This window comes from Tachyglossus aculeatus, chromosome 7 (assembly GCF_015852505.1).
Source record: "Tachyglossus aculeatus isolate mTacAcu1 chromosome 7, mTacAcu1.pri, whole genome shotgun sequence".
In the NCBI taxonomy this organism is placed as follows: domain Eukaryota; kingdom Metazoa; phylum Chordata; class Mammalia; order Monotremata; family Tachyglossidae; genus Tachyglossus; species Tachyglossus aculeatus.
In genome coordinates this window covers 23,622,370-23,644,397 of record NC_052072.1, presented here as the reverse complement: position 1 = coordinate 23,644,397, position 22,028 = coordinate 23,622,370, and the positions used below count along the sequence as shown (strand labels likewise).

General features: G+C 47.8%; 1 protein-coding gene across 1 annotated transcript; it reads right to left on the bottom strand.

Moving 5' to 3' along the window:
• Window positions 1-625: 625 nt before the first annotated feature.
• On the bottom strand, window positions 626-19,894 carry LOC119930828 (fas apoptotic inhibitory molecule 3-like). Its single transcript, XM_038749527.1, has 8 exons — window positions 19,766-19,894; window positions 17,561-17,893; window positions 14,024-14,203; window positions 9,910-10,129; window positions 9,615-9,721; window positions 8,792-8,947; window positions 8,318-8,376; window positions 626-1,371 (listed from the first exon to the last, which is right to left on the bottom strand). The coding sequence occupies exons 1-8, from the start codon at window positions 19,818-19,820 to the stop codon at window positions 1,204-1,206; spliced, it is 1,278 nt and encodes a 425-aa protein (XP_038605455.1). The 5' UTR covers window positions 19,821-19,894; the 3' UTR covers window positions 626-1,203.
• Between the last annotated feature and the right edge of the window lie 2,134 nt (window positions 19,895-22,028).

The following is a 22,028-nucleotide window of genomic DNA, read 5'->3' as shown; positions in this document are numbered from 1 at the left end:
ATACAGAGAGTGTGGGGCACGTGGGGAGAGTGAGAGGTGCAAGGAAGGGGGTGAGGAATGTTAAAAATCCTTTTCTTTGGATAAATTACTGCTCAGCAGAAATATCACTAAAAATTGGAAAGGGCTATTCAGAGGCAAACTGAACCTGGGTAACAGTTTTTTGGTACTAAAAGTAAATTGTTTTGATGTCCTTTCCTAATAAAGACTAATGATTAACCTGTGGTTATCACTTGTCTTCTTTTCCACTTGTGTTCCTAAAAGGATAGAGACTTGTAATAATAATAATAATAATAATAATGATGACATTTATTAACCACATACTTTGTGCCAAGAGCTGTGCTAAGTGCTGGAATAATAACGGTATTTATTAAGTGCTTACTACATGCTAAGAACTGTGCTAAGCGCTGGGACAGTTACAAGGTATTCCCTATCCCACACGGGGCTCACAGTCTAAGAGGGAGGGAGAACAGGTATATGTAATCCCATTTTACAGATGAGAAAACTGAGGCCCAGAGAAGTTAAGTGACTGACCTAAGGGCCCCAACAGGCAGGTGGAGGAGCTCGGACTAGAACCCAGGTTTCTTGATTTTTGGCCTCTTGCTCTTTCTACTAGGCCACACTGCTTCTGACGTTTTGGCAGAGTAGGTCAGAGAGGCAGGGAATAGAGCTACTCTCGGGGGGTAGCCCTTCCTAAGAGCAAGAAAGAGTCTCTGGCTTCCAGGATCCCACTTGAAGCAGGCACAGCTACTTCAGAGTCCTGAGGTGGATTTAGATCCAACTAGGGTGGACATTCAGAGACTTAGACAGAATATCGGCTGGATATATATCTCCCACAGGTATCTCCCTGTGCTTGGCCTAGCCAAGTGTGGGTGTTATTCCAAAGACAGATGCCGTGAATCCGTCCCTCCCAGCACAGTCTTCCCTGGAATAAGCAGCTCTCTGGAGTACTGATAAGTTGAGCAATGTCCTATGCCCAACAGGAAATGTCCACAGTCACATCTGACACATATTCAAGGGAATTAAGAAGAGAAGGAAGGGAAGATGGCAGGCAAGGCCGGGGGGAATGGTAACTTTTTCTCAACTGACCGGGTAGCCTGCGTGTTACATAGCAGCCGAAGAGGGCAGAGATCCAACAGTGGAAGTCACTGGGGAGAATGATCCCATCCAAGACGCCAGGACGCCATCCAGGACCGGATCTTGTCATCACCAGCACTGATAATCCTTAGAAGGAAGGTCTGGGCCGGGGGAGCAGTGCAGAGGTGTGGCCAGAACAGGAATGTTGACGTAGTCGTCTGAATCAGAGTCGCCTGAATCATCCGGGTATTCCCAGTGAGTGTTCGGGGGGAGCTGGTGGCACAGAGTCTTCGGCACCTAGGAAAGCCCAAAGATGGCATCCCTGGATTGGAGCTGATGACTCCAAAATTGGGAAGTCAGCCTGGGGTTGATTTAAGTGGTCTGAAAATTCATTTAAAAAATCTCCTGGTGCTCTGGGTTGCCGTGACACCCACTGGTGTTGCTGTTAAATTATTTTTCTTGCCTACTAAACGTTCCTTTGTCATACACAGCCTGGTGGTATTCCCAACTCTGGCTAGTATGGATCAAGCAAGGGTCTACTGAACCCCTGGCTCAAAAGCGAATACATACAAATAATAATAATTATTATTATCATTATTATTATTATTATGGTGTTTGTTAAGTGCTTACTATGTGCAATGCACTGTTCTAAGTGCTGGCAGAGGTGGTATTCCCAACTCTGGCTAGTATGGATCAAGCAAGGGTCCACTGAAACTCTGGCTCAAAAGTGAATCCATACAAATAATAATAATAATAATAATTTTGGTGTTTGTTAAGTGCTTACTATGTGCAATGCACTGTGCTCAGTGCTGGGGAGAATACAAGTGATCAGGTTGTCCCATGTGGGGCTCACAATTTTAATCCCCATTCTACAGATGAGGTAACTGAGGCACGGAGAAGTTATGTGACTTGCCCAAAGTCACACAGCTAACAAGCAGCAGAGCTGGGATTTGAACCCATGACCTCTGACTCCCAAGTCTGTGCTCTTTCCACTGAGCCATGCTGCTTCTCCAAATCTATGCATCTATGAGAAATAGCATGGTCTAATAGATAGAGCACGAGCCCAGGAGTCAGAAGGACCTGGGTTCTAATCCCAGCTTCACCATTTGTCTGCTGTGTGACCCTGGGCAAATCACTTCACTTCTCTGTGCCTCAGTTACCTCATCCGTAAAATGGGGATTAAGAGTGTGAGCCCCATGTGGGACATGGACTGTGTCCAACCTGACTAGCCTAGTAGAGTGTCTGGCACATAGTAAGTGCTTAACAAATACCATTAAAAAAATGTAGGACTCTTATTATCCCCCACAGCAGAGGAGAGCTACCATTTTCACGAGGCACTGAGCAGCCTCCTGAACTTATTTGGGTTTCCCTACCTAGGGATGGTGTAGTAGGGTGAGATCAGATCGACCAAAACTGTAGGCCTTTGAAAGACTTGGTTCAACTGCTTAGCACAATGCTCCGCACACACCATCGGAGGAGTGAATAAGCTAGACTCGGCAGACTTCAGCTTGTTCATCGATCCTGGCCTTCTAGGCAATATCATGGGATTGAACCAAACAAGGAAAACAGCCTTGGGTTAGGGAAGTAAATCAGGAAAGTAGAGAAAAGAGATGGATGAGGAGGAAAAAGAAAACAATTTGCTGAGGGGAGATGGTGCCCCTGTTGCAAATCTCTACAAGGCTGCGGCATCTCTCCACCCCAGCAGAGATGTTGCAGAGAGTTTCTGTTCAAACTCCCAGGTTGGGGGCACTCTTGTTGGGGTGCTAGATCCATCAATCAATTAATCATGGGTATCTATTGAATGCTTATTGTGGACAGAGCACTGTACTAAGCATCTGGAAGAGTACAGCCCAACAGAGTTGGTAGGCATGTTCCCTGTCCACAAGCAGCATGGTCTAGAGGATAGATCACCGACTTGGGAGTCAGAAGGACCTGGGTTCGAATCCCTGCTCTGCCACTTATCTTCTGTGTGACCTTGGGCAAGTCACTTAACTCCTCTGGGACTTAGTTTCCTCATCTGGAAAATGAGGATTAAGATGGTGAGCACTATGGGGGACATGGACTGTGTCCAACCTGATTACCTTGTATTTACCCCACAGCTCAGAACAGTGCCTGCCAAATAACAAGCGCTTAACAAATACCGTTAAAAAAAGGGGGATGGGCCCGGGAGTCAGGGAACATGGGTTCTAATCCCAACTCTGCCACTTGCCAGCTGTGTGACCTTGGACAAGTCACCTAAATTTTCTGGGCTTCAGTTTCCTCAGTTGTAAAATGGGGATTCAGAAACCTGTCCACCCTCCGACTGTGAGCCCCATGTGAGAAAGGGACTGTGATTAATTTGACTAATCTGCTTAATTTGTATCTATCCCAATGCTTAAAACAGTGCTTGACACATAATAAGTGCTTAAGAAATACCACAAAAAAGGAGTTTACAGTCTAGAGGGGGAGGCACTAAAGACACTAAATAAATTACTGATCTATAATAATAATAATTGTGGTATTTGTTAAGTGCTTACTGTGTGCCAGTTGCTATACGAAGCACTGGGGTGGAGAGAAGGAAATCGGGTTGAACACAGTCCCTGTTCCACATGGGGTCACCATCTAAATCTCCATTTTACAGATGAGGTAACTGAGGCACAGAAAAGTGAAGTGACTTGCCCAAGGCACAGAGCAGACAAGTGGCGGAGCCGAGATTAGAACCCACAACCTTCTGAATCCCAGGCCTGTGCTTTATCCATTACGCCACATAAGTTCCGTAGGGCTGGGGGTGGACTGTAATACCAGGAGCTTAAATGGTAGAGATACAAGTAAACAGGTAATGCAAAAAGGAGAAGGAATATGGGAAATGAGGGCTTAATCAGGGAAGGCCTCTTGGAGGAGAGGTGACCGGTTTTGAAGGTGGGGAGAGTGATTGTCTGTTGAAGGGGGAGGGAATTCCAGGCTGGAGAGAGGATGTGGGAGAGGGGCCGAAGGCTAGAGAGACGAGATCAAGGCACAGGGTGTTAGAGGAGTGAAGTGTGCGTGCCGGGCTGTAGTAGATCAGTGTGGTAAGATAGGAAGGGGAGAGTTGATTACATGTTTTAAAGACAACAGTAAGTCTTTTGTGATTAGGTGTGAAGGGATGGGGTGGGATGCACCAGTGGAAGGGGTCGATTTTTGAGAGGAGATAGAGATCTCCTTCTGAGATACTGCTGGGATAGATGGGAGAGTCAAAATCAGTACAGGAGGAGTGGGAGGTCTGGAGAGGAGCAAGGAAAATGTTTAAAGATCCAGGCAGGTGCTAGATCTAGGCACCAGAGATTCCTAGATGGCTGCCAAAGGAAAACTCCCTGGGGGTCTCCCAACCTTGAGGTGGGAGGACAGCTGCTCTGTCAATCACTTTGATTGATCCTGGGCTTCCTTTTATCTATTTTGGGAGCCCCCTGGGATCGATCAATCAGTCAGTCATATTTATTGAGCGCTTACTGTCCGCAGAGAACTGTACTAAAAGCTAGGGAGAGTACGACGCTATAGCAGAGTTAGTGGACACGATCCCTGCTCACGATGAGCTTGCAGCCTAGAGGGGGAGACAGACATCAATATTAATAAATGAATTATGGATACGTACATAAGTGCTGTGGGAATGATGGAGGGAGGAATAAAGAGAGGAAATCCAAGTGCTAAGGCGATGCAGAAGAGAGTGGGAGAAGGCTTTGAAGGTGGGGAGAGTAATTGTGTGACAGATATGAAGAAGGAGGGTGCTCCAGGCCAGAGGCAGAACGTGAGCGAGAAGGCAGCAAGATGGACAAGCCTGAGGTACAGTGAGTAGGTTGGCATGAGAGGAGTGAAGTATAGGGGCTGGGTAGCGGAAGGAGAGCAGCGAGGTGAGGTGGCGGGGGTAACGTGATTGAGTGCTTCAAAGCTGAGGGTGAGGAGTTTCTGACTGATGCAGAGGAGAAAAGGGCAACCATATATTATGGTTTTCATTGACTCTCCCTTCCCTGATCCTCATCTGGTAGCTTGACTGGAACTTCCGCCTCAGCAACCCCTCACTGGACACCGTCTGGACCCAGTGGGGGCAGGAGAAATGGGTGAAGTAGAGGGCCGCCTTCCCCAGAGCTGGGCTGGCAAGCCCCAAAGCCAAGGTGGGGAGAAGCCTGGGCCCGAGGAGGAATTCCTTGCCAAGGCAGGAGATATGATGCATTCTCCAAACACCCAGCTGATAGGGAGGGACCTGGAGTTCAGGTGACTCAAGCTCCACTTCCCGTGCCAAGTCGTAGACTGACAGGAGATGCGGGGACCCTGTCGCCGATCTCGGGCGGTGGGGGCGGGTGAGGTCATTTTTATCATAATAATAATGATAATGGTATTTGTAAAGGACTTGCTATGTGCCAGGCACTGTACTAAGCACTGGAGTGGATACATGGAAATCGAGTTGGACAGAGTCCCTGCCCCATGAGGGGTTCACAGTCTCAATCCCCATTTTACAGATGAGGTAACTGAGGCACAGAGAATAATAAAAATAATAATTGTGGCATTTGTTAACCGCTTACTATGTGCCAGGCACTGTACTAAGAGCTGAGGTAGTTTCAAGCAAATCGGGTTGGTCACAGTCTCTGTCCCATGTGGGGCTCACAGTCCCGAACCACATTTCACAGATGAGATCACTGAGGCACAGAGAAGTGAAGTGACTTGCCGAAGGTCACCCAGCAGACAAGGGGCAGAGCCGAGATTAGAACCCATGATCTTCTGATTCCCAGGCCCGGGCTCTAGACACTACGCCACACTGCTTCTCCTTTCAGCAGAGACCTGGAGAAGACTTTCAGGGGAGCTGAGGATGCTCACAGTCACCACGCTGGTGCAAATAATGATTCTGTCATTGTACCCTCACAGAGGGTTGAGGGAGAGAAGTGGTGGAGGGAGTATTTAGACAGCCACCATACTTGTCTAAACATTCTTATGCTCTGCTATTTCCCCTATCCCTAATCTATGTCACTGTCGATCTCCCTCTATTGACTGTAAGCTCCTCATGGGCAGGGATGGCATCTACCAACTCTGTTTTATGGTACGTTCCCAAGTGCTTAGTGTAGAGTTCTGCATTCATTCATTCCATTGTATTTATTGAGTGCTTACTGTGTGCAGAGCACTGTACTAAGCGCTTGGGAAGTACAAGTTGGTAACATATAAAGATGGTCCCTACCCAACAACGGGCTCACAGTCTAGAAGGGGGAGACAGACAACAAACAAAGCATGTAGATAGGTGTCAAAGTCATCAGAACAAATAGAATTAAAGCTGCATGCACATCATTAAAAAATAAATAGAATAGTATGCATAGTAAGCACATAATAAATACCAATGATTGATTGATTGATTAACTCCATGTCCTTTAAACTTCAACTTGAGTTTACGGAATTCAAAATTACTTAAAATGAGTGATCATTAGAACTACTTATTACTCCACAGCCATGTATTACAATAATGTTCCATCTTTCAATCAAGATATTATTGCTTTAGGTCATAACAATAGATTAGGATTTAAGATGCATGTTACATAAACACAGGAGAGGTAAATATTCCATTTGCAAACCTCATTTACAAATGTATTTTTAGGCCGAAAGATAAGCACATACTCATTTTTGCCAAGACTTAAGGGAGATCAGGAAATGGAGCTAATGAGTCAATCAATTGGGTTCTAATCCCAGCTCTGCCACTTGTCTGCTATTTGACCTTAGGCAGGTCGCTTAGCTTCTCTGTGCCTTAGTTACCTCATCTGTAAAATGGGGATTAAGACTGTGAGTCCCTGGTGGAACCTGGACTATAGCCAACCTTATATCTACTCCAGCACTTAGTACAGAGCGTGACACATAGTAAGTGCTTAATAAATAGCACAAAAAATGAATATAATGGCATTCATTGAGTGTTTGCTGTGTGCAGAACACTGTACTAAACCCTTGGAGAGTAAAACAATCTCTGTTCACAAGAAGCTCACGATCTAGCAGGAGATACAGATGACCAAAAAGAGTGTTCCATCCTCTGTCTCCCCCTTCTCCTCCCTTCTAGGGATTCTGTGTGACCTTTAGAGAAATAACAATAATAATGACATTTGTTGAGTGCTTACTATGTGTCAAGCACTGTTCTAAGTGCTGGGGTAGATACAAGCTAATAAGGATGGACACAGTCCCTGTCCCACATTGGGCTCACAATCTTAATCCCCATTTTACAGATGAAGTAACTGAGGCTCTAACACCGGGGCCCGTGCTCTATTCGCTAAGTTTCGCTGCTTCTGGAGCAAGTTTGTTAATTCTATGCCTCAATTTCCTCATCTGTAGAATGGAGTTTAAATGCCTGTTCTCCCTCTTACTTAGACTGTGAGCCCCATGTGGGACAGGGACTGTGTCTTACCTGATTATCTTGTTATCTACACCAGTGCTTAGTAAAAAATAATAATAAATAATGATGGCATTTGTTAAGCTCTTACTATGTTCCAAAGCCTGTTCTAAGCACTGGGGCAGATACAAGGTTATCAGGTTGGACACATTGGAGCTCACAATCTTAATCCCCATTTTCCAGATGAGGTAACTGAGGCCCAGAGAAATTGAGCAATTCGCCCAAGGTCACACAGTAGACAAGTGCTGGAGCCGGGATTAGAACCCAGGTACTTCCGACTCCCAAACCCATGTTCTATTCAGTAGGCCACACTGCTTAGTACAGTGCCTGGCACATAGTAAACATTTGACAAGTACCCCAATTACTATTGTCATTTTTATTATTATCAGTATTATCTGTGGGAGATTCTGAATGTGTTGGCTTCAGGCCAACCTTCCTCACCTCTGAACCTAGCGAGAGAAGCAGCAGGAGGAGAGGATTAGGAATGGAAGGGAGAAAAGGCTTTGGGAAAATCTTGGGACAGGGAAATTTGAATTTGGGATGACAAAGATCATTTTTGTGACTAAATGATTTTTGAAAGTTACCTGCCCTGTGGTTTCTGTGTCAGGCCATTGCCTGGGGCCCCAGCCCAGGGAGGCAAATATGAATGTATAAAGCAAATCAAAGAGCATATCCCTAGTGATACAAGATTACACAGCAGGCACATGGTAGAGCCGGGATTAGAATGCAGATCCTCTGGCTCCCAGGCCATGCTCTTTCTACTAGGCCACACTGCCCCTGCATATATAGAGGAGCTGGAGCAGTCACCACAGAGATATGGGAGACCAGGGGAGCACCAGTCATTGCTGTACCCCCCTGAGAAGGTGATGAACCTACCTGGGCCAGTGCTGAAGCAGCTGGAGCTCCCGGGCCTGTGGAGGATGGGTATCTCTCACCTAGAGGAGGGGAGAATTGATGACTCAGTGGGGGATGGGATGTGCCTCTGCCCCTTTCTCCCTCTTGTTCCATTCCAGCTGGTTTTCCCCTCTTGGGCAATGTGGTTAAGAGGGGAAGGGGAAGAAGGGGTGGAAGAGGCTTATGGGAAGGCTCATCCAGAGCAGAGAAGGGAAGGGAGGTTAATGGGTGTTGAGAGCTTCAACAGGAAACATTCCCTTCAAATCCCAGGCTCTTCTGAGGAGAGGGAGCTGAGGGATGGTGGGAAGGATACAGTTGGTCTGGCCAAGGTGGACAAACCACTCTGAGCCTAGGGAGAGGGACGGTTGAAGCCCCCTGCCCTATTCAATGCCGCTGAGCTGGTCCAGCCCCCTATCCTGACCCCCGATCGCCGAACTGTCTCTTGGACCCTCTCACCGTACTTGGCCCCTCCCTGGGGTCTGCGGGGGCAGGCACTGTAGATGTTATTCTGGGCCAGGGGCCTCTGGGAGTGAGGTCTCTGAAACATGGGCCGCCGCGAGGGGTCCAGCTCGCTCATTCTGACGGCCAGTCGGCTGACTCGGCTGGACAGGGCTTCTCGGAAGGAAGCACAATTGATTATTATGGATAGAGACTGAGTGTTCCCTGAGAGCAAGTCCATTGAGGCCATGAGATTTTGGTCTCAAGTGGATCCATCAGTGTGACTTACTGGGTATTTACTGCTTCCTCTTCCTTCTGCGTCATCCTTCCACTTGGATTCATCCCCTTAATTCACTCCACCCTCTGTCCCACAGCACTTATGTCCATACACAATTTAAATTAGTGTCTTTCTGCCCTCTCAAGTAAGCTCCTTGTAGGCAGGAAACGTCAACCAGTTCTGCTATATTGTCCAAAGCTCCGCACACAGTAAGTGTTCAATAAATACAGCTGATTGATTGATTGTAAAGCACTGAGCTATGCACTTGGGAGAATGCAATAGAGTAAGTAATGATGATGATGATGATGTCATTTGTTAAGTGCTTACTATGTGCACCTCCCCTCCTCTGGCCAGGCCAATGCTGGGGTTCATAGCTTTTTTCTCCCCAAGTCCAGGATACCCTGCTCCAACTAGACTTTGGTTGTGGAAGTTGATGTCAGTTTGGCGATCCCAAGGGGAACTCAGTCCCCTTCAAAGCCTGAGTCCCCCAGGCAGCTTCCTCCCTTCTCTTCCACCCACTTCATCCATCATACACACCTCCGCCCCATGCCCCTCACCCCTCACCTCTCTGTCTTCGGAGTTTCTTCTTCAACATGATCACCAGAATCATCAACAGGAGGAAAGCCAGGACGATGGGAATGAGGACAGTGGGAAATCCCTTGTCTCCTTGCCTATAGAAGCCAAAATTGTGGGAGGATTAAGGGTGTCAAGGAGGGTTTAGGAAAGGGAAGTTGGGATTCAGAAAGGGGCGGCCAGACATCACTGATTTTCTTCCATTTATCCTGAGCATGGTCCCAGCATGGGGAGGGTCTCCTGAAGGTCCCCAAGATGGGGAGAAGCCCCCTGAAGTTCTTCTCACCTATACCTATGCAGGTTTATGTGCTGAGCATAGCTGGCAGTGCGGAGTCTGGAGAGAGCATTCTTTGACTTGGTCCTGGAAGCCAGGGGCGAGGGATGGAGCGCGGGTTGCTGGGCAGAAGCAGACGAGGTTCTGGGAGTTGGAAATGGGCTGATGCCTTGGAGGGTAGAAGGTTCACGCCGAGCCCTCTGACCGGTGGTTCGTTGGGCTTTTGTGGTGACTGCAGGGAACAGAGAGTAATCCTTTTAACTGGGAAATGCCAGTGCCTGCCCTGGCCTAAGTCCCAGGGGAACAGCTGGGGAACAGCCGGGAGAAATGGCTGGGAGAATGGCTTGGTGAACCACCGGGGGAATGAATGTGGGAATAGCTGGAATAATGGCTGGGGGAATGACTTGGGAAACAGTTGTGGGATCAGCTGTGGGAACTGCTGTGAGACTAGCTGGGGGGAATAGCTGGGTGCATGGCTGGAGGAACAGCTGTGGGGATAGCTGGGGAAATAGCTGGAGGAACTGCTGGAGGAATGAGTGGAAGACCGACTTGGGGAATGGCTTGACTTCAAAGTTCTCCATCACCTTGCCCCCTCCTACCTCACCTCCCTTCTCTCCTTCTCCAGCCCAGCCCATACACTTCACTCTGGCGCTAACCTCCTCACTGGGCCTTGCTCTCGCCTGTCCCGCTGTCGACCCCTGGCCCACGTACTACCTCTGGCCTGGAATGCCCTCCCTCCACTCATCCGCCAAACTACCTCTCTTCCTCCCCTCAAAACCCTACTGAGAGCTCACCTCCTCCAGAAGGCCTTACCAGACTGAGCCCTCCCTTTTTCCTCTGCTCTTCCTCCCCTCCCCATCACCCCAACTTCCTCTCTGCCCTACCTCCTTCCCCTTCCCACAGCACTTGTGTACATTTGTACATATTTTTAACTCTATTGTATTAATGATGTGTGTATATCTATAATTCTATGTATCTATTTTGATGGAATTAGCACCTGTCTACTTGTTTTGTTTTGTTGTCTGTCTCCCACTTCTGGACTGTGAGCCCATTGTTGGGTAGGGACTGTCTCTATCTGTTACCAAACTGTACTTTCCAAGAGCTTAGTACAGTGCTGTGCACACAGTAAGTGCTCAATAAATAAGATTGAATGAATGGATGAATGAATGGCTCAGGGAATGTCTCGGGGGGACTGCTTGGGATACAGCTGGGGGAATAGCTCTGGGAATGGCCTGGGGGATTGTTTGGGGGATAGCTTGGGGAATGGCTGTGGAGAGACTAGAGGAATGGCCCTGGGAACAGGAAAGGGCATGGCCGGGAGAGTGGCTGGTGGGACAGCTCAGGGGCCGGCTGGAGGACAGTCTGGAGGAATGGCCAAGGAAAAGTCATGGGGAATAACTGGAAAACAGCTGCTCAGAGCTCCAGAGAGCAGCCTGCAGAAATGCTCAGCTCTTACCCCTCACCCCTCGGTTGAGAGTATCTGGGAGTCAGACTCAAACTGCTGCGATGACCACCTACCCCTTTTCCCCCAGTGGGTGGGTATCTATGATTAGGAATTTAATCCTGAAGAACATGTGGAGGACTGGTGTGGGGAGTAGTTGGAAAGTCAATTTAATCAATTAATGATATTTATTGAGTGCCTATTGTGTTCCGAGCACTGTAGTACATGCTTGGGAGAATACAACATTCCCTGTCCACAAGGAGTTTTCAGTTTACAGGGGAGACAGACATTAAAATAAACTATACATAGGTCCATAAGTGTCCATAAGTCCATGAGTCCATCTATATATATCTGTAATTTATGCATTTACTTATCTATTAATTAATTAATTAATATGAATGTCTTCCTCCCCCTCGAGACTGTGAGTTCACTGTGGGCAGGAATGTGTTTGTTTGTGCAGCATGGCCTAGCGGCAAGAGCATGGGCTTGGGGGTCAGAGGTTGTGGGTTCTAATCCCAGCTCCTCACTAGTCTGCTGTATGACCTTGGTCAAGTCACTTAACTTCTTTGTGCCTCAGTTGCATCATCTGTAAAATGGGGCTTGAAACTGTAAGTCCCATGTGGGGCAGGGACTGTGTCCAACCTGATTACCTTATATCTACCCCAGCTCTTAGAACAGTGCTTGGCACATAGAAAGTGCTTAACAAATACCATTATTATTATTATATATTATATTCTCCCAAGTGCTTAGTACAGTGCTTTGCACTCAATATGCACTCAATGAATGCAATTGAATGAATGAATGAAAGTGCTGTGGGACTGAGTGTGGGATGAATATCAAGTGCTTAAAGGGCACAAGGTGTTATAATAATAATAATAATAATAACAATAACAATAATAATAATAATAATAATAATAATAGTATCTGTTAAGCCCCTGCTAGGTGCAAAGCACTGTTCTAAGAGCTGGGGGGATACAAGGTGATCAGGTTGTCCCACATGGGGCTCACAGTCTTCATCACCATTTTACATATGGAGTAACTGAGGCACAGAGCAGTTAAGTGACTTACCCAAAGTCACACATCTGACAAGTGGCAGAGCCGGGATTAATTAATTAATTAATTAATTAATTCATTCATTCATTCAATCATATTTATTGAGCACTTATTGTGTGCAGGACACTGTACTAAGCGCTTCGGAAGTACAAGTTGGCAATATATAGAGATGGTCCCTCCCCAACAATGGGCTCGCAGTCTAGAAGGGGGAAACGGACAACAAAACAAAACATGTGGACAGGTCTCAAGTCATCAGAATAAATCATCATTAACTAAATAAATAGAATAGTAAATATGTACAAGTAAAATAAATAGAGTAAAAAATCTGTATATGCATATATACATACAGGTGCTGTGAGGAGGGGAAGGAGGTAGGGTGGGGGGGATGGGGAGAACCTCTGACTCCCAAGCCCTTGCTCTTTCCACTGAGCCACGGGTTCTTCTCTGTAGCCAGTGGGAATCAGTCAGCCAGGGGAAGGAGCCGATTCAGCCTGTCCCCTGTTGACCACTGGATTGTGAGGACCCTAGGTTAGCTCCTGGCGGGACTGAGGACAGATGGAACTCAGGGGTGTGGAGCTGATGCTGCCTGCAGGGGGGTCCATTTGGTTATTTAGGGAGGGGTAGTAGAGGCCCCCACTGGGTCACAGTGTAGAGGTGGAGGCCTGAGTGCTCTGGGGGCCGCTGAGAGGAAGAGGAGGCCGGGTGGCCTTCAGAACAAGAGTTGGGGGAATGGCTTCCCCCCTGCAGGACCAGTTGACCAGGCTCAGGAGAGGGAGGCGGAGGGTTGGTTGAGTCCTCACTCCCTCAGGTTCATAGAGTCCCCTAGGGTAACGGACTGGTTCTGGAGGGGCTGAAACTAAATGATAATAGTAATAATAATTGTGGTATTTGTTAAGCACTGATTATGTGCCAGGCACTGTACTGAGCTCTGGGGTGGATTCAAACAAATCGGGTTGGACACAGTCCCTGTCCCACATGGGCTCAGAGTCTCAACCCCCATTTTACAGATGAGGTGACCGAGGCCCAGAAGAGGGAAGTGACTTGCGCAAAGTCACACAGTCGACAAGTGGCCGAACCGAGATTAGAATCCAGGTCCTTCTGACTCCCAAACCCGTGTTCTAGCCACTAGGCTATGCCGCTTCCCAAAGTGTTGAGGGAGGTGAGTTATATCAGCATGGCTCAGTGGAAAGAGCCCAGGATTAGGAGTCAGAGGTCATGGGTTCTAATCCATGCTCCGCCACTTGTCAGCTGTGTGACTTTGGGCAAGTCACTACACTTCTCTGTGCCTCAGTGACCTCATCTGTAAAATGGGGAGTAAGATTGTGAGCCCCACGTGGGACAACCTGATTACTTTATATCTCTCCCTGCGCTTAGAACGGTACTTGGCACATAGTAAGCACTTAACAAATACCATCATTATTATTATATCCCTCTGGAGCCCAACCAGAAGGCCAGAAGTTGACCTAGGCAAGCAGCAAGTTCCTTGGAGTGGTGGCTCTTCCAGAGTGGCCACAGACACCATCAATGGTCCATCAATGGTTCGGACTTGACTCCTAAGGCTTCCTCTGGGCAGGGTCCTGGCCCCTTTAAGGATTTGATTTGGGCTCTTCCTCCCAGGGTAGGGATCCTCACCTGGTTTATTGGCAGTTGCTGGGGAAGTGTCTGCTGGCCAAGGGGGTGGAGGGCTGGTCCTTAGCTGGCTAGTGGAGGGGTCTGTTGACCATCTGAGCCAAGGAGGTGGAAGGATGGTCCTCAGCTGGCTACCTCTCAAGAACTTAGGGACTGGCACCTTCTTTCTGAATGGATCGTGCTCTGTGGGACGGAACAGAGAAAGCATATCCCTAGAGACCGGACCCTCCTGGAAAAACCTTTTTTTAATGGAATTTATTAAGCAGTTATTATGTGCCAGGCACTGTATTAAGAGCTGAAACAGACATAAGGTAATCAAGTTGGATTACTGCATCGGCCTCCTTGCTGATCTCCCAGCCTTCTGTCTCTCCCCACTACAGACCATACTTCACTTTCCCACCCAGATCACTTTTCTACAAAAACATTCAGGACACGTCACCCTGCTCCCCAAAAAATTCCAGTGGTCACCCATCCTCCGCATCAAACAAAAATTCCTCACCATGAGAAGCACCATGGCATATTGGATAGAGCCCGGGCCTGGGATTCAGAAGGTCATGGGTTCTAATCCCAGCTCTGCCACTTGTCTGCTGTTTGACCTGGGGAAAGTCACTTCACTTCTCTGGACCTGTTATTTCATCTGTAAAATGGGGATTGAGGATGTGAGTCCCGCGGGGGACAGGGACTGTGTCCAACCTGATTTGCTTGTATCCACCATAGCACTTAGTATAGTGCCTGGCACAAAGTAAGCACTTAACAAATACCATTATTACTATTATTGGCTTTAAAGCACTCCACCACCTTACCCCTCCTACCTCACCTCTCTTCTCTCCTTCTACAATCCAGCCCGCACACTTTGCTCCTCTCGTGCTAACCTTCTCATTGTGCCTCGACCGCAAGGTGTCTCGCCACTGACTCTTAATCCACTTTCTGCCTCTGGCCTGGAAAACCCTCCCTCCTTAAATCGGAGAGACAATTACTCTCCCCGCCTTCAAAGCCTTATTGAAGGCACATCTCCTCCAAGAGGCCTCCCCAGACTAAGCCCCACGTTTCCTCATCTCCCACTCTCTTCTATGTCACCCTGATGTGCTCCCTTTTTTCTTCCCCCCTCCCAGCCCCACAGTACTTATGTTCGTATCTGTTATTTTATTTATTCGAATTGATGTCTGTTTCCCCCACTCTAGACTGTAAACTCATTGTGGGCAGGAAATGTTACTGTTTATTGTTGCATTGTACCCTCCCAAGTGCTTAATACAGTGCTCTGCACACAGTAAGCACTCAATAAATACGATTGAAGGAATGAAAGTTGGACACAGCTCAATCTCCATTTCGCAGATGAGGTAACCAAGGTCCAGAGAAGTTAAGTGATTTGGTCAAGGTCACAGAGAAGACAAGGGACAGAGCCAAGATTAGAACCTAGATCCTCTGACTCCCAGGCCGTTGCTCTTTCCACTAGGCCACACTGCTCTGCTTCTCATTAACTCTTATCCCAGAACATCAAGGTTGAGCCTAAGGGTCTCAGGCTGTTGTCCTGAGGGAAGGGGCTTGTCTGTGAGGCAGGATATAAGGATTTGGGGGCTCCAGTGGACAACCAAAACCTCGCCTCCATCACCTCGCCCCCTCTTACCTCACCTCCCTTCTTTCCTTCTACAGCCCATCCCGCGCCCTCCGCTCCTCTGCCGCTAACCTCCTCACCGGGCCTCGTTCTTGCCTGTCCCACTGTTGACCCCTGGCCCACGTCCTCCCCCTGGCCTGGAATGCCCTCCCTCTGCACATCCACCAAGCTAGCTCTCTTCCTCCCTTCAAAGCCCTGCTGAGCTCACCTCCTCCAGGAGGCCTTCCCAGACTGAGCCCCCTCCTTTCTCTCCCACTCCCCATCCCCCCCACCCTACCTCCTTCCCCTCCCCACAGCACCTGTATATATGTTTGTACAGATTTATTACTCTATTTTACTTGTACGTATTTACTATTCTATTTATTTTATTTTGTTAATATGTTTTGTTTTGTTGTCTGTCTCCCCCTTCTAGACTGTGAGCCCGTTGTTGGGTAGGGACCATCTCTATATGTTGCCAACTTGTACTTCCCAAGTGCTTAGTACAGTGCTCTGCACACAGTAAGCACTCAATAAATATGATTGAATGAATGAATGAATGAACCAAAAAGAAAGAAGAGGGAGAAAGAGGAAAGGTTAGTAGCTTTGACAAAACCATTCCATCAGGACACCAGCAATGTCGTTACTGGATTAATCCATTCAACACAATGTTCTGTCTCTGATAGTAGCACCAAGGGATTTTTGGAGGAACAGTGGATTGGCAGCTCACCATGACATTCATCACTATGGTTACAGTTAGACCAACTGATATCCTTAACTTCTCGCCCTGATAACCATCACGTACCTCTGGCATATGGTTCAGCCCAACCCCTTGTTGAACCTATTGTTATTTTCAACATGGACACTCTCTAGGGGTAATGAATTCTATCTGCTGACCATTACAGGCTACTGTTCCTCTGTCTTGAACCCATTACCTTCAAGCTTCAGTGGCAGCCCTGGATCCCACTGAAATCTGATATAATAATAATGGCATTTATTAAGCGCTTACTATGTGCAAAGCACTGTTCTAAGCACTGGATGTAATCTTGCTTCTTGTTTATGTCTGGGTAGATGAGCTGTAATTGGATATAGATGGAATATTTCATTTTCCCGGGTGGGGGTAGGAGATGGGGAGATGGGAGAATGCCCAGTTTGTGGTTTCTATAGCTGCCCACAGCTACTTACTGCTCATTAACCCTTTTCCTTGGAGTGGGCAGGTACAAGCAGAGGAGAGGAGGTTCAAATCTGCCCATAGGCCTCTCACTGTATGGTGTAGAGGAGGAGGAGACGTAGCAATGGGGGGAAACAGGAGAGGAGGAGAAAGAAGAGGAAGAGGTTGAGGAAGGAGGGAGAAGTAGAGAAGAAAGAGAAAGAGTAGGAGGAAAGGAAGAGGAAAAGGAGCAAGAGCAGGAGGAGAAGGAGAGGAGAAGACAAGGTAGGAGGGAAAGAGAAAGAAGAGGACAAAGAGAAAGAGAGGGAGGAGGAAGAAAAGGAGAAAGAGGAGGTGGAGAGGGAAGAGGAGGAGAAAAAGAAGGGGGAAGAAGAGGAAGAAGAAGAGGAGGGGAGGAGGAAGACGGGGTGGAGGAAAAGGAAGAAGAGGAGGGGCAGGTGGAGGAGGAGAAAAAGAATGAAGAGAAGAGGACAGGGAGGAGGAAGAGGAGATGGAGGAAGAGGAGGTGGAGGAAGAGGAAGAAAAGGAGGGGCAGGTGGAGGAGGAAAAAAAGAATGAAGAGAAGAGGAGGAAGAGGAGGAGAAGGAGAAAGAGCCATTTTCTAAATTGATGATTTTTCATTCTCTGCTCTCTCTCAAACTCCAGATTCTGTTGGATATAAAGAAACTAGATCAGGAGGGAAATCCACTGCCTCCAATGATCTTTAGGGATGCCAAGACCCAGCTCTCTCTCTCCTACTACCTCTCCTACTTCCCTGGAGCCATCAAGCAGGAGAACCTACCTCTTATTACCCTCAGATTGACCCACAGGGTCTTCCCTCGATCAGTGACCAGGCCTGTCCCACAAGCATAGAGTCCGGTATCACTCTGCGTCAGCTCTCCCAACTCCACCAGGAAAATTTTCTCTTGGGGCACCTCAGTGAGTTTGACTCGGTTCTTATAATCTTTTCCGACGTACTGCGTGTTGGATACCACCGTGTTGCACATGTCTGCTTTGTGTGATTCCCGACACAGGAACTTTCTCCCAAGGCTTTGCTTGGCTGGACATCTGATGGTGATGGAGCCAGCCCACTCTCCGGTCAGTTGGATCCATGGTGGCCTCAGAGCTCCAGAATCTGCCAATTAAGAAAAAAAAACCAATCCATCCATCAACCAATCCATGATATTTATTGAGTACTTACTGTGCGTTCAGAGTACTGTACAAAGCATGGAGGAAAGTACAAATCCACATAGTTGGTAATAATAGTAATAATGGTGGTGTTTGTTAAGTACTTACTATGTGTCACGCACTGTTCCAAGCGCTGGGGTAGATACAAGGTAATAAGGTTGTCCCACATGGGGCTCACAGTCTCCATCCCCATTTTATAGATGAGGTAACTGAGGCACAGAGAAGTTAAGTGACTTGCCTAAAGTCACACAGCTGATTAATTGTGGAGACGGGATTAGAATCCATGACCTCTAACTCCCAAGCCCATGTTGTTGCCACTAAGCCATGCTGCTTCTCTAGAACTTACAGTCCAACAGAGTCATTTGTTTTGGGTTTGATATCACTCATCTAGGTTTATTTGTCTTTAGGACCATTCCTTCCACTAAACTGTAAACTCCTTGTGGGTAGGGGGTCATGTCTACCAACTCTGTTGTACTCTCCCAAGTGCCTAGTATGATGCTCAGCACACAGTAATCAATCCAGGCTATTCAATGAATGATCACTACAGGCAGAACGCTGTGGTAAGCGTTTAAGAAGAACGCATTACAATAGAGTTGGTAGGCCCATTCTCTACCCACAAGGAACTTACAGTCTAGAGGGGAAGATAGGCATTAATGTAAATTATGGATATTTACATAAACCCCCTGGGGCTGCGGGTGGGGTAGACTGTAGAGTGCTCAGCACTGAGAACAGTGCTCTGCACATAGTAAGCGCTTAACAAATGCCATCATCATTATTATTATTATTACAAATCCAAGTGCAAGGGGGACTCTGAAGAGAGCGGGAGTGGGAATAATGAGGGCTTAGTTGGGAAAGGCCCTTTGGAGAAGTTCTTAGTGAGGAAAGGACAGCTACTTTTCTCTGTGGGGCAATGAGCTAGCTGCAGTGAGCCAGCTTGGGATTTAGCTTCAAGAATATGGCCACTAGACAGGAAGGATAAACTGAGACCTGGGGAAATTGGACCTGTTTTGCTACATGTCCCAGAGGTGGAGACCAGGATGGGATGCAGGAATCCTGGTCCCCAAGCTATAGAAACAGTCCAGGAGATCAGGAGGGTGGTCGTCCCTGTGAGGGCGCCTCCCTCCCCTGTCCGCTCCCCTCGGCTCAAGACCACCTTGTAGGGGCAGACCCATCCTGTATTCCCCATCCCCAACTCCTCCATCCCCAACCGGCAAACCTTCCTTCCACCTAAGCGTAGAACGGAATCCCAAAATCCTTACTGCATTCATCGAGATTACGAGAATCACTATAATCACTCCCAGAGCATGTGGAATGCGAAGCCCTGCAAAGCCCTATCTCCGGACCAAGGGACATAATCCGGTTCAGTTCAAATGGTGCTTTTCAAGTGTCGCCTGCCGGGACCAGAGATAGCGGGCTGGGGTGTTGGCCAAAATGGGAACCAAGTCGCCTCTTTTTACAGTTCCCTCATCTGTGAAAAGGGGATTAAATAAATACCTACTCTCCTTTTCCTCTAGGTTGCGAGCCCCTTGTGGGACAGGAACCGTGTCTAAACTGATCAACTTGAATCTACCCAGCTCTTAGAACAGTGCTTGACACATAGTAAGGGCTTAATCAACGCCCCGGCTCTGGCCCTGTCCAGCGCCTGCAGGGTTCACCCACACGAGGCTCAACTTCAACTCCCAAGCCGGACCCCAGGAGAGGTGAGAGCAGAAGCGGGAACATCTCAGGATTCCTGATTGGTTGTGAGTTCCTTAGAGAACCCCCCTCCCTCTCCTGCCCACCTTGGGATCCTTTGGCCCAGTCTCCCCTTCATACTTACTAGACAAGAGGAGGTAGATCCCGAGAGAGAAGGCCGTTGGAGAAGTGGCGCCCATTCCAGGGGCCAGAGGCCAGGCTCGGAAAGGGAGAGACAAATCCTGATGCCTAGTCCTCTCGGGGTCTCAGGTCTCTGGCTCCCCGAGAGGTGCAAAGCACAGAAAGCAGGAAGTCACCCTTAGCTGAGTTTACATGATTAGACCCCCTCCCCCCTACCCCCCCACCCCCCAGCCCTTGCAGTAGGGAAAATAAGAAACCACAGAGGAAGCTGATAGACCAGGTTTGAAATAACACATTGCAACAACTGGGATGGAGAATGCCGGCTCGTTGTTTATGAAAGACGCAACTCCTCGGGCTTATTGGGTGCCTTTTGTTTGGAAAAATCTCTCTGCCTAGCTGACTTCCAGAGGCTCAACCTCAGTTGGGTTGACCTCTGACCCAGCACAAGTGTCTCTCCCGTTATTAGAGAAATCTAGGGATGGAAGCTTAGCCACTGTCTTTGGCTTTGCTGGCCAGAAGCTAGCGGTCAGAACATTCTTCCTGAAGTCAAATTTCCATTTCTAATCTCTCCCAAGCTTTTCTCTCTGCGTTGTTACCAGACAGAGTGGTGAAATCTGGGGGCCTGAGAGTCAGGCTGTTCTATGGGAAGCATGTGGCCTAATGGAAAGAGCATGGGCCGCTGAGTTAGAGAACCTTGGTTCTAGCATGGCTTAGTGGATAGAGCATGAGCCTGGAATTCAGAAGGAAGTGGGCTCTAATCCCGGCTACCATATTTGTCTGCTGTGTGAATTTGGGCAAGTCACTTATAATAACAATAATAATAATGATGGCATTTGTTAAGCACTTACTATGTGCAAAGCACTGTTCTAAGCACTGGGGAGGATACAAGGTGATCATGTTGTCCCACGGGGGGCTCACAGTCTTAATCCCCATTTTACAGATGAGGGAACTGAGGCACAGAGAATAATAATAATAATGATGGCATTTGTTCATTCAATCATTCAATCGTTATTTATTGAGTGCTTACTGTGTGCAGAGCACTGTACTAAGCACTTGGGAAGTACAAGTTGGCAACCTATAGAGACGGTCAATACCCAACAGTGGGCTCACAGTCTAGAAGGGGGAGACAGACAACAAAACAGAACATATTAACTAAATAAAATAAATAGAATAAATATGTACAAATAAAATAGAGTAATAAATACGTACAAACATATATACATCTATACAGGTGCTTTGGGGAGGGGGAGGAGGTAAGGTGGAGGGGATGGGGAGGGGGAGGAGGGGGAGAGGAAGGAGGGGGCTCAGTCTGGGAAGTGGTGTTCCATCCACTATGCCATGCTGCTTCTATTGTGGGATTTGTTAAGCGCTTACTATGTGCCAGACGTTGTACAAAGTGCTCTGGTGGCTACCAGCAAATCAGGTTGGACAGTCCCTGTCCCAGATGGGGCTCACAGTCTTAATCCCCATTTTACAGAAGAGGGAACTGAGGCCCGGAGAAGTGAAGTGACTCACCCAAGGTCACACAGCAGGCAAGCGGCAGAGCTGGGATTAGAACCCAGATCCTTCTGACTCCCAGCACCAGGGTCTAACCACTAGACCAAGCTGACGTTGCCAGCTTACTCCCCAACACAGCTCTGGTGGAGATTCAGGGGGACCCAGAAGAATGATTAACGACAACCACATCTCTCTCCACTTGCTGGCAGAAACCCGTGATTTGCCGCGGAATAATGATAATAATAATAATAATAATAATAATAATAATAATAATAATAATAATATTTGTTAAGCGCTTACTATGTACCAGGTGTTATACAAAGTGCTGTGGTGGCTACCAGCAAATCAGGTTGGACAGTCCCTGTCCCAGATGGGGCTCACAGTCTTAATCCCCATTTTACAGAAGAGGGATTTAAGCGCTTACTATGTGCAAAGCACTGTTCTAAGCGCTGGAGAGGATACAAGGTGATCAGATTGTCCCACGTGGGGCTCACAGTCTTCATCCCCATTTTACAGATGAGGTCACTGAGGCCTAGAGAAGTTAAGTGACTTGCCCAAAGTCACACAGCTGACAATTGGCGGAGCTGGGTTTTGAACCCATGACCTCTGCCTCTTAAGCCCGTGCTCTTTCTATTGAGCCACGCTGCTTCTCTTAGAGAAGCTAAGTGACTTGCCCAAAGTCCCACAGCTGACAATTGGGGGAGCTGGGATTTGAACCCATGACCTCTGACTCCACAGCCCGTGCTCTTTCCATTGAGCCACGTTGCTTT

Excerpts from the sequence above, each read along its gene's own strand:
- LOC119930828 (XM_038749527.1), bottom strand. The coding sequence starts at position 19,820 with ATGGGCGCCACTTCTCCAACGGCCTTCTCTCTCGGGATCTACCTCCTC. Across the intron at positions 17,894-19,765 it reads GATCTACCTCCTCTTGTCTA|ATTCTGGAGCTCTGAGGCCA; the intron begins GTAAGTATGAAG and ends CTTAATTGGCAG. Across the intron at positions 14,204-17,560 it reads CAATCTGAGGGTAATAAGAG|AGCACGATCCATTCAGAAAG; the intron begins GTAGGTTCTCCT and ends TCCGTCCCACAG.